Source organism: Callithrix jacchus, chromosome 11 (assembly GCF_049354715.1).
Source record: "Callithrix jacchus isolate 240 chromosome 11, calJac240_pri, whole genome shotgun sequence".
In the NCBI taxonomy this organism is placed as follows: Eukaryota; Metazoa; Chordata; class Mammalia; order Primates; family Cebidae; genus Callithrix; species Callithrix jacchus.
In genome coordinates, this window is record NC_133512.1 from 73,850,392 (window position 1) to 73,863,632 (window position 13,241).

A 13,241-nucleotide genomic window follows, 5' to 3' on the forward strand; every position below is an offset into this window, starting at 1 on the left:
CCTAGATACACAGGCCTTGGTGATGACTATGCAAGGATTCATGAATTGCAGCATGGTTTTTGTAGAAACCACTTATTTTATTCCAAAGCTAAAGTTATCTTCATTTTTACATATCAGAATCGATATAGTGAAACATTATTGCATAAATTCTCAATAACAGAACAAAATGTTAGTTTAGACCACATCATATGGTAAATAATATGTCTGTGAAAAAGTGTACCAGTAAATACTTTTTACCTGATATTCCTGGTGTCCAGAGGGACCGTTCTGGCTTCCCTTTTCCCAGGGCCATTGAAGTAGAGAGATTTGCCATCATTAAGTGTTCCACAGCCAGTTCCAACCTGGCCACCTGTTATCTTGTACCATAGGGGGCTGAGCTTCCCCTCAAACCTGTCGAACATCTCATTTTGATTGGGGACATTTGACACACACGTTCCTTGTGCAGCTTCAGAAAAAGAAATACATAGGAGAGACGCTTTGTTGGAATCACTAAACATGGGAAGGTCTATTCAACACACAGGCAAAGGAAGAACGTCCATATGGATTAATATTAAGGGGAGAGGCCACACGAAAATTTGTATCTCACAACTGTTGGCCTGAAAGACAGCAATCATTACCATCATCAAAAACACTATTCTGCCTCAATAAGTTTTTATTTTTTGATAGAGACAGATATTGGGAAGACACTGGAACCATACCTTTTCATAGTTCTTGCTACTGAGGATTTGTGTAAACTGAAAACAGATTTCATCCACAATAAAATTTCCTCATTTGTTGTCCTTCTAGGATCAGTAAGGGCAGTCAGTCTCAAAAAAAAAAAAAAAAAAAAAAAAAAAAAATCGGCTGGGTGCGGTGGCTCACACCTATAATCCCAGCACTTTGGGAGGCTGAGGCGGGTGGATCAGGAGGTCAAGGGATCAAGACCATCAAGGTGGGTAGATCACGAGGTCAAGAGATCAAGATGGGGTCAACATGGTGAAACCCATCTCTACTAAAAATATATAAATTAGCTGGGCATGGTGGTGCACGCCTGTAGTCCCAGCTACTCGAGAGGCAGAGGCAGGAGAATTGCTTGAACCCAGAAGGCGGAGGTTGCAGTGAGCCGAGATAGTGCCATTGCACTTCAGCCTGGGTAACAGGAGCAAAACTCCAACTCAAAAAAAAAAAAAAAGAGAAAAAAGAAAACAGAATCCCTGAAACTGTGAGTGACAGCACTCTCCATAGAAAGCCTGCAACAACATATGTTTGTCTTTGGTCATATGCCAGATGAAGGCTGGAGTTCTAAAATGCTTGGATGAAGCCTTTTGAAGTTGTCTCCAGGAAAAATTTTAAAAAATTTTTTGAAGCTGATAATATTTTCTCCAATGTTATTCTTTAATACCAGCTCTTTTCAACTTTGCTTGTAGCAACATCCAAAGGACACTGTGGTCAGAGATACTTTTCTTGTAAAGTACTCTTTTGGTATACTTGGGTTTATCATTTCGTAAGATACATTTTTATTATAAATGTATAAAATTATGTTTCTTATAGATAGCAATGGAGAGAGCTCACAGAGGCCATGCAGCATGTGGTTAAGAGCTTGGGTTTGGGTTTTGGAGAATGACTGCCAGGGTTTGATGCTCAGCTACAGCAATTCCCAGCTCAATGATCTCAGGAGGGTTACTAAACCTCTCTGTGCCTCAGTTTCCTTAAATATAAATAGGGTTTACAGTACTATGACAGTTAGTTAGAATTAAACGGGATGAAATATAAAGAACCTCAATGTCTGGCATGAAGTAGGACCTCAAGCAATAATAATTATTAATGCCATTAATAATAAACAAATCCTCTTTAGAAAATGAAGTTTATATTAGCATGTCTTCTTTTTTGGGCAGCTCAAAGCTACAAATATCCTAGCACCTCATGTTCCTGGGATACGAATTCCTACAATTCCTAGACTTAAAGAAGAATAAATTCAGAATTTATTTCTTTGAGAGTATAACATGAAACATGGCAACTAGAGATAACTATTTTACAAGCAAGCCCTCAGACACATGTATTCAGCCTTACCAGTATACCCCAGGTCACAGAAACACACTCCTGAAATGCAGTCCCCATGGCCACTGCAGTAACTGGGACAAGGCTCAGATATGTACACTCCATCTAAACCAAATGGAGGCACATTTTTCTGTGAGCTGCTCTCCTGGATCCATCGGAATCTGGTCTTGCTGTTGGGAAAAACAACACACCTGTTTCTTGTACCAACATCTCACATCAAAGTATTAGAATACAGAAAAATTCAGAAAAACTTTATAGACTTAATATTTATTTGAAAGTCATGTCTGGTGGACTGCACACTTAACCTTCATAAGGTGTCTCAGATCTTTCTCAAAATTTATTTTATTATTATTATTATTATTATTTTGAGATAGTATCTTGCTCTGTTGCCTAGGCTGGAGTGCAATAGTATGATCTTGGCTCATTGCAATCTCTGCCTTCCAGGTTCAAGAGATTCTCCTGCTTCAGCTTCCTAAGTAGCTGGGATTACAGGCATATGCCATCACGCCCAACTAATCTTTGTATTTTTAGTAGAGATGAGGTTTCACCATGTTGTCCAGGCTGGTCTCAAACTCCTAGCTTTATTAATCTGCCCGCCTCAGCCTCCCAAAGTACTGGGATTACAGGTGTGAGCCACTGTGCCTGCTTGATTTCTTTTTCAGCATAAATGTTTAAATATTTTCTCACCTTCTGCTCTTTTAGTAATAACATCCAGAAGGATATTCCACTATTTTAATTAATATTTCACCCTTCTATCATGCTCATTGTATGGATATCTGCAGAAAAGGCTGTTTGGGAATTTTGAAACAATCTGTCTTTCTTAGGACAGATAAGGGAACTCTGGCTATTTGCTATTAACATGCTTCAGGTGGGGAAGAGTTAAGTCTGTACCAACAGCTCTATTCACCTGTGCCTTCCCTCCTTTCCTCTTCATCTCTCATCCTCAAATCATGAACAACAATTGTAACTGCCAATGAACAAAAGAAGGACCTAGTCCCAGTACTTCAAAACCCTGGAACACTAGTGTGCTGGGCTACTGCGCAGTTCTTCATCACCCAGAACAATAGTTTTGAAGTTGCCAAACTAAAATTTGTCCCAACTGCTTTCCAAGTTTTAGATACATTTCTTTTCCAACATATGGAAACACACACACACACACACACACCCCTATAATTTCATACCAGGGAAATCCTCTTCCTTCTCAGTTCCACTACACTCAAAGGATGAAGATGTATTAGTATATCTACATTCCAATTCATTTTGCTGCCAGTATTTATACACTTTTGAGTTAATCCAGCTTCTTAGTACACAAGGATAAAGAATCTTAAAGATTAACTTGAGGTTATGAGTTTGGAACCAGCCTGCCCAATATGGTGAAACCCCAACTCTACTAAAAATATAAAAATTAGCTGGGCACAGTGGGTCATACCTGTAATCCCAGCTACTTGGGAGGCTGAGGTGGGGGAATCACTTGAACCTGGGAGATGGAGGTTGCAGTGAGCTGAGATCACACCACTGCACTCCAGTCTTGGCAACAGAGTGAGGCTCTGTTTCAAAAAAACAAAACAAAACTACATCATAGTGTAGTTTGACTATTCTATTCAAAAAGCATCCCCTTTTGTTTTGCATGTCCAAGATAAGAAAAAAGAAGTAGAAGATATCATTCTTTCTCTTTGTTTCCTTCCCCAATTTTCATTTTTGTTTGGAGGATGCCTGTGTGACCAGGAGAATTGATGTCTACACTTTACCCTTCTATCACTACACAATTCAATGCCACGTTGCATCTGTCTCTCAAACTAGAATGGTTTCTGCTTGTCCCATGCAAAGATGCAGGGTATTCTGCAGAATACTAAGCAACTTTTTCTAGTCCTGCCCAGAGAAACCCACTTTTTGCACTCTACATAGGGTACCTAGAGCAGGCTACAAAGCATACTGCCCGGATGGGGATGTCTCTGAGAGCTGTGAGAGGTTTACCAACATATATTCACCATCACCAATGTGTTCTCTGTAGGCAAGAGCCCAGTGAATTAATATGAGCACAAACTGCTCCTTTGAGAAAATCAGTTTAGACTTATTTCTGAAAGAGCAATTATCTTGTAACTATTATAAGCTTATTTGCCTCATGGAAAAATAGCCCCAAATTTTAACAACTTTAACACTTAGAATTCTCAGCTTTCCCAAACCGCATTTGGAGATATCTGAGTTTAACATATTGCAGAAGGAGCAACAACAGCTCATTTACTTGGAGTAAAGTAGAAACATATTTACTGTTCTTTAGTTGAGGACTCTTCATCACAAATGCCACCAACCGGCAAGCTGGATGGTATCCAAATTAACCATAAAGCTGGATTCTAATGATGAATATTTTGTCTTCCAAAAGCTGAGGTCTAAGAAAACATTGATACATTGGGAGCCTCAAAATACCGACTCACTTTGTGATGCTATGAACAATCTGCTCTTACTTCTCACATGCGGCTTTACCAATTGGGTTATTCCACCCCTCATCAAATACACTGCAGCTGCAGATTCAGTTGTGTATTTATTTTCTCATTTAATTTTTTTGGGGTGCAAAAAAATTTAATTTTATTATTTAATAGTTTTTGGGTGCAGGCGGTTTTTAGTTACATGGGTATGTTCTTTAGGGATTTCTGAGGTTTTATTATGGTGTTCTCATCACCCGAGCAGTGTACATTGTACCCAACGTGCAATCATTTATCCCTCACCTTCCTCCCAAACTTCTCCTCTGAGTCCCCAAAGCCACTGTGTCATTCTTATGCCTTTCCATCTTCCTTTAGCTGTAAATTTATTATTGGGCTTCAGGGAAATCAAACAAGATTTGTATTCCTTGGCTCCTCATTGCGTTATTTTTTATAGTGGTATCTTCCAGTATCCTGATATTTTAGTCATTGTAGCCATGATGTGCCATTTTGATGTTCTCCAACTTCATGGCACACTACACCGATCTATCTGGAAGAGCTGTGGTTGGGCCACAGTTTTGTAAAGTATGGAGGGAGGAAGGCAGTGGTGGAGGTGAGGAGTACAAAGACTGCATAGCTGGAGATGGGCAGGAAGCAGGATGACATAGTTACAAACATATATATCTGTGTTTGTAGCTGCAAACACAGATATGTTCTTATGGAAAAAGAAAGATGTTCTTAGAGGGTGAAGCCTGGAGAGTATAACCAAGAGCTGAGAAGAACAGTGGATGAGGGAACCATTATCAGAAAGCAGACCTGTCTTAATCATTGGAACATTCTTGTCCTGGATATGGTTTTTAGAGGAGGGAGGCCTAGTAACAAGTCTCTTGCTGACATCTGGAATTTCAGTGGGCCAGTGATTGCTTTATGTTGGGTATGGGTAAAGTAGACAACCTGTCTTTGCAGGTCTGTAAATCAAGCATCCGCATCCCTGTACCCAAGAACCCACAGCCACATCCCAATCTGATGGAGATAATAGAAGCAGGGACTGGTGTCTGGTGCTGTGATGGGATGAAAATTTGGGGAGCCTTGGGAGGAGAGTGAATGCATTTTTCATGTGGAAAAGATGTGAATTATTGGGGCTACAACAGACCATGGTAGACTGTCACAACACCACCTCCCACTTAATCACACTTCCCTCTGAATACACTCCTCTACCTTTTATGTACTTCCTATTAAATAAAAGAAGTCTGTTTAGCCACCTTTTGAATCTGGACTGGCTTTGTGACTTGCTTTGACCAAAAGGTTGTGGCAAATGAGAGAAGGTTTTGCAGTTACTTTTCCTCTCTTGGAACACTGGAGCCCACCTAACTGAAAAATACTGGGATGAAGACCACATGGAGAGAAAGGTCCAGCTGACCCAGACAGTTACCAGCTTATCAAATGAGTGCAGCTACATGATGGAGCCCAGGAAGGATTGCAGAAGAACTGCCTGGCCAACCTCACAAAGCCATGAGATCATTATTGTTTTGAGCCCTTACATTTTGGAGAGGTGTGTTGCATAGCAATAGGTAACTATATAAATATTATCCTAGGCTCTGCTGAGGAATCTAAACACAAAGTAAGGAGAATTTTTTATAAAAGTAATTTATCTGTTTGCCCCTGACTCCCTTTTCCTTCCACTGGTTAAGTGATAAGTTCTGGAACAGCTGCTCTGGATCCAGAGACGGAAGTCATAAGTTCCGGATGGCAGAGCCAAATTGTCAACTCTGAACTGCTCACTTTTGGACCAGCATATGAGAAAGAATGAACTTCTACATTGTTGAAAACTTGTTGAGCACTTGTGTTTGTGTGTTTCTCTGTCAGAGTAGCTGGATCTGTATCCTAACTAAAGCATATGGCAAGTCAAATTCTTAATTTCATCAAAGGTGGTAAACTCATAAACTCTGTAATCTACACAACAAATTTTGAAGGCATATGCATATCATTTTGATAAACCACAAAGAACACTAGACTATAAAGGCAAATCAATTACTTATAAGTTGAGTTGGAGCCACTGATTGACAAACTTTCTTGAGATAGCTTGTGTTTAAAGATTATGTTTCAAAGTTTAGCAGACAAGCACGGAAACTTGTACATCCTTGACCAAGCAAATTCCTTCCCTATTCAGGAAGCTGGGCTACCAAAGGCTGTGGTGTAAGTTTTTGAGGTATGCACATTTAAGTATCAAGGAGGCAGAGAGCACAACCAGCTTATCTTGCCAGATGATGCACAGTAAACTGGTGATAAATTAGGTGAAAGATGTCACAAACAGAATGGCCTCTAAGAACTTTATGAATAAGACACTTCCAGAGATTGTTAAGCTTTTATCATATAAGTCAGAATGAGATAGGTTATGTTGGGGCAACAAACAACTCTTAATCTCTATGGTTTAACCTAGAAAAAGTTTATTTCTTGCTTATTTTATATGTCCAGTGTAGGTTGGCAAGGGAGCGTGCTTATTGTAGACACTTAATGAGATACAAGATTCACCTTAATACAAGCTTCCATTGAGCAGGGAACATGGCAAAATGTACAAGTGCTCTTAAAGCCATATATCTCATTTTCATTCACAAGACATGCCAAACTTTGCAGGGTATGGGGAAAGTATAATCCTCCATTTTTCTAAGGAGAAAGAAAACTGGAAATATTGTTGAATGGTAATAATGAGCATTCAAACCATATACTATGTCATCAGGAAGCACCACAAATAGACTTATTATACCATCTCAGTTCTGAATAGAAATGCCTTGACTGAGTCACAATTAATGTTATCGTGAGTGACAATTAATGTTGTTTTCTAGAATTCAATTAAGAAGTGCCTACTTGAAAAATGCTTATCTTTTGTAAAATGATAGAGTTAAAAATATTGATCTCTGCATTACGTACTCTATCTAGTATAAGCATACATACTATAAATCTATTCTGGAATACCAAACCTAGAAAAAAGCATACCTTTAAAAAAAATCAGAATGTGTCTGCTTACTTTTTTATTACTCAACAATGAGAACTAAATGAGCCTATATTTTCTCCCTTTGTCTTAGCTGCCAGGAAGCTAAGAGTTAAATTTGTTGCCCCATTAATGAAACTAATTCACTTCATGTTCTCAGTCCATTGATTTAATTCTTCCCATTAATTGATTTTTAATTTATTGTTTTATTATTTGTTTTAAGAGTAATTTAAAGGGACCATTTATATTGCAAGATATCTCAGCTTGTCTAGGTCTACGTAAGGAGGCATTAAATCATTAAAAATCTATGTGTAGTGAAAGTCTGATATAATAACATCTTATAACTCTTTTAGCCTTGAATACATTTTGTTCACTGCTGTACTCTCAGTGTCCAGAACAGTACTTTTGTATATGCACACACGGATGCTCAATAAATATTTGCTGAATAAATGAGTAAATGTGTCTTACTCATAAACATGTCCATGTACACACACACACACACACACACACACACACGCACACACACACATTTTGGAAAATTTGTCTAGGGCTCTTTTCCTCAAGAGTCACTACTTCAACTTGGATAGATATAGCTAGATAATATAAATTCTCTTAAGTTATTGAGATAATTGAGATACACAAATGTTCCCTATAAATGGCAGCCACAGCACATAATAAAAATGTAGTCTGGAATTAAATCCAGAATACACAATCATGAACACCATAATCCTTAGTGTTGAAATCCTGAATGATGAAAATCCCTGAAACCTAAAATTTCTAACATCTAAAATATCCCAAATCACAGTCCCCAAAGACGAAAATCCCAAATGTTGAAATCCTGAAAGCTTAATTCTGGGGAGGGGATTAGTGCATTTGTCATCGTATGCAGGGTTGTTGCATCATGTTAGGTGGAACTATTATCTTGTCTTTATTTGAAAAACAAATATGGTTCCAAGAGATGCATATGGATGCCAAGTCGGCATGGGATGGACTTGTGGACTTCATTTCAGGTGTCAGCTTGACTGGGTTAAAGAAAACCTAGAAACCTGGTGCAGCATTACTTGGGGTCTATCTGTGAGGGTGAGTCTGAGTGGACTAGGTGGGAAGGATCTGCCCTCAGAGTCGGTGGCACCATCCAATTAGCCAGAAGGCCAAGAGAAAGCAAATGCAAAAGAGAAACTGGTATCTCTCTGAGATCTAGGACAGACTTTTCTTTTGTTTCCCTGGTCATCAGAACTCTAGGTTTGCTAGCCTGGACTCCCTGGGGCCTGAGGCTTCCAGTCTCACTCTGAGAATTGCACCATTGGCTTCCCTAGTTCTGAAGCCTTTGGACTTAGACTGAGCCATGCTACTTACATCTCAGGTCTCCAGCTTGCAGATGGTCTGTCATGGAACTAGTTAGCCACCATAATCATGTGAACCAATTTCCCCTAAAAAAAAAAAATCTCCTCTTATGTATCTAGATATATACATATCCTATTGATTCTGTCTCTCTGGAGAACCGTAACTAATTCAGATTTGGTACTGGGGAAGCCAAATACCACTTCTTCTTACTGTATTTCTTACAACACAATGAAAGAGAGCTGCAAAATTGTTTCCTCACAAAAAGGCTGTGACGAGTTAAGTGTATGACCTTACTCTTAATAGTCAAAGATATAAGTTTAGAAGATTCCAGTTCAAGATGGCTGCCTAGAATATCAGACACCCATCCTTTCCACAAAGAATAACCAAAATTATGAGTAGACAACCATTCCTCGAATAGAAAATCTAGGAGAGAATACTAAAGACCAACAGAGAACTCACAGGAAACACCTGAGGCACAAAAGGAGAAGGAAACAAGTAGCTAGTGTGGCTGAGATTGGCCAGGAACCTAGAGGGACTTGAAACTGTGGGGAAAGAGCTTCAGCAGTCCACATCCCTGCCACAGACTGCTGCAATCCCAACTGTGGGAGAGAACCACTACCCACACAAACTCTGACACTAGCATGGATGGTGATTTGGAGACCCTGTGAAGGCAATGCACCAGACAGGGAACTCATGCTGGATCACCCATGCCCCACTCCTGACACCTGAACAGCTGCAGCAGGGAGCCATTTTGAGAGTGCTGCTGCCATAGGACTGCATTCTGCCTTCAGTAACAGCCCCCATATCTCCACATCCTAAGAATTCCTGCTAACATTCCCAATGTCCGCTTGGAAGGCTGCAGTGGAGCAGCACTGGCTGGACCCAAAGGTACTGCAAGGTCCCCAGTTCTCTAGCCCACAGGGAGTATTGCTCCCCAGGCAAAGGACAGTGCAGTGCACCAAAAGGCATAAAACTTCACATATCAGTATTAGCCTTGAATGTAATGTGTTAAATGCTCAACTTAAAAGGTATTGACTGGCGGACTGGATTAAAAAAAAAAAACATAGATCTAATTATTTGTTGCCTACGATAGACCCACTTAATGGGTAAAGACACTTACAGACTCAATCTAAGGGGTGGAAAAAGATATACTGCACAAATGGAAAACAAAAATGAGCAAGAGTAGCTATACTCATGTAATATAAAACAGACTATAATGCAACAAAAGTTTTAAAAGACCGTAAAGGGCATCATATAATGGTAAAGAGTTCAATTCAACAAGAAAATACAATTATCCTAAATATATATGTACCCAACAGTGGAATACCCACATTCATAAAATAAATACTGCCAGGCCTAAGAAAAGAGATAGACAGCAATATAGTAACTGTGGTAGCTTCAACACCCCATTGACAGCACTAGACAGATCACTGAGGCAGAAAATAAACAAGGAAGCTCTGGATTTAAATTGGACTCTAGGCCAAATGGACATAACAGACATTTAAAGACCATTATACCCAACAACCATAGAATATACTGCTTTGCTTCTATGCATGGAACATTCTAAAAAACAGTCCATATGCTAGGCCACAGAGCAAGCCCCAATAAATTTTTAAGAATCTAAATTATACTAAGTATCTTCAGAGACCACAGCAGAATAAAATTAGATGTCTATATCAAGAAGAACTCTTAAAACTATATAAATTACATGGAAACTAAATAACTTGCTCCTAAATGATCTTTGGGTAAGTGATGAAATTAAGGCAGAATTAAAAAAAAATTGAAATAAATGAAAGTAGAGACACAGTATACCTAAACCTCTGAGATACAGCAATAGCAGTGCTATGAGGAAAGTTTATAACTGTAAATGCTTATATAAAAAAGAGAGAAAGGTTGTAAATTAACAACTTAACATTGTAGCTCAAGGAAGCAGAAGGATAAAGACAAAACAAACCCAAAGCTAGCAGAAGAAAAGAAATATCAAAGATCAGAGTAGAACTAAATGAGATTGAAACCAAGAAAAAGAATACAAAGGATCAATGAGATAATTAAGTTGGTTCTTTGAAAAAATAACAAAGTTGATAGACTGCTGGATTATGCAAGATAAAAGGAGAGAAGAGTCAAATAAGCACAATCAGAAATGATAAGAAAGGTGACATTACAATTGATACCAGAGAAATAAAAAATATCATTGGAGACTACTATGAACATCTCTATGCACACAAACTAGAAAACCTAGAGAAAATGAATAAATTCCTGGAAACATACAATTTCCCAAATATTAACCAGGAAGAAATATAAATTTTGAACATACCAATAATGAGTAATGATTTCAAAGAATTAATAAAAAGTCATCCACCACCAATAAAAACCCCAGTACGAGATGCACTCACAGCTAAACACTGTAGATGAAAGAAACTGTAGATCACAAAAACAAAAAATCCCATGCTCATGGATTAGAAGAATCAATATTGTTAAAATGACCACAATGCCCAAGGCAAATCTACAGATGCAATGTAATACTAATCAAATTACCAATGTAATTTTTCACAGAATTAGAAAAAACAACCCTAAAATTCATATAGAATCAAAAAAGAGTCTGAAGAACCAAAGCAATCCTAAACAAAAAAAGAATGCACCTTACTTGACTTCAAATTGTGCTACAAAGGTATAGTAGCCAAAACAGCATGGTACTGGTATAAAAATAGACACATAGACCAATGGAACAGAACAGAGATTCTAGAAACAAAGCCCCAGATTTACAGCCAAGTAATCTTTGACAAAGCTGAGAAGAACTTACATCGGGGAAAGGACACCCTCTACAATAAATGGCACTGGGAAAATTGAATACCCACATGCAGAAGAATGAAACTGGACCCACATCTCTCACCATATATAAAAATCAATCAAAATGGATTAAAGACTCAAACATAAGGCCCAAACCACAAATACTTCAGAAAAAAACCTATGGAAAACTCTCCTAAACATTGGTCTAGGCAAATAATTTATGACTAAGACCTTGAAAGCACAGCCAACAATAACAAAAACAAAAAGACAAATGAGACTTTGTTAAACGGAAAAGCTTCTGCACAACAAAATAAATAATCTTCAGAGTGAAGAGACAACAGATGGGATGGGAAAAAAATTTGCAACTTTTCTTCCACCAGGGAAACAATATAATAGCAATAGAACAAGCAAAGAACTCAAACAACAGCAACATAAATAAATAAATAAATAAAATTAAAAGGTGGGCAAAGACCATGAATAGACATTTCTCAAAAGAAGATATACAAATGTGATCTGGTATATGAAAAAAGGTCAACATTGCTAATTATCAGAGAAATTCGAATCAAAACCACAATGAAGTATTGTCTTGCCCCAGTCAGAGTGGTTATTATTAAAAAGACAAAAAATAACAAGATGTTGGTGAGGATATAAAAAAAGGGAACTCTTACACCTCTGGTGGGAATATAAACTAGTATAGCTACTGTGGAAAATAGTATGGAGATTTTTCAAGAAACTAAAAATAAAATTACCATTTGATCCAGTAATCCTACTACTGGGTATCTACCCATAGAAAAAGAAATCAATGTATCAAAGGAATACCTGTATTTTCATGTTTATTGCAGAACTGTTCACAATAGCTAAGATATGGAATCGACCTAAATGTTAATCAACAGATGAATGGATATACACAATGAAATACTATTTGGCCATAGAGAAGAATGAAAACATGTCATTTGCAGCAAAGTAGATGGAACCGGAGGACATTTCATGTGAAATAAACTAGGGTCAAAAAGACAAATATTGCATAGCCCCATGGGAGTTAAAATATTAGATCACATGGAGGTAGAGAGTAGAAAGACAGATAACTGAGACTAGGAAGGGCACCGAGGGAGGGAGCGAGGAGGACGAACAGAAGCGGGTTAAAGGGTACAAACAGACAGTAAAATAGAAGGAATAAACTCAATGTTTGATAGCAGAGATGGGTGACTATACTTAACAAAAGTATACTGTACTCCAGTGCTGAACACCTTAAATATCCTGACACGATGAGTATGCATTATGTACATGTAACAATATTTCACAGGTATTCCATAAATTTGTAAAAATAAAACATACAAAAGTGTAAAAGCTATTTATTGTTGCTGTGAAGGCAGAAAATTGCTTAATTGCAATGGCTGAGCAATAACCAGTCTTTCAAACAGACAGCATATCCCTACAAACTTTGTAGACCACAACCACTCTCCAAACGGAAGTGTAGTGAGTGTTTTGAAGATCACAGAAGTGAAAACAATACATCTCCAAAAATACAAGTATTATACAATAACCTCCCCTGCCGAATTATACAGTCATATGACTTCTGCTCTTCCCACACTGTGCCAATTAGCTATGCTATATATTTGATGTGCTGTATCTTCACATCATTTCCAATATGAGATGTGTAAATTATG

The 13,241-nt window shown here is 38.1% G+C and overlaps 1 protein-coding gene across 7 annotated transcripts in view; it reads right to left on the reverse strand.

The window, feature by feature from the left end:
• RELN (reelin) overlaps nt 1–13,241 on the reverse strand; it is a 559,409-nt gene that overhangs the window by 103,574 nt on the left and 442,594 nt on the right. For all 7 annotated transcript variants that reach the window (XM_002751683.6, XM_002751684.6, XM_078343077.1 and 4 more), the window contains 2 exons: nt 2,050–2,207; nt 238–445 (listed from right to left, as the gene is read on the reverse strand). In XM_002751683.6, coding sequence (XP_002751729.4) covers nt 238–445; nt 2,050–2,207 — 366 coding nt within the window. The remainder of the gene's footprint in view (nt 1–237; nt 446–2,049; nt 2,208–13,241) is intronic.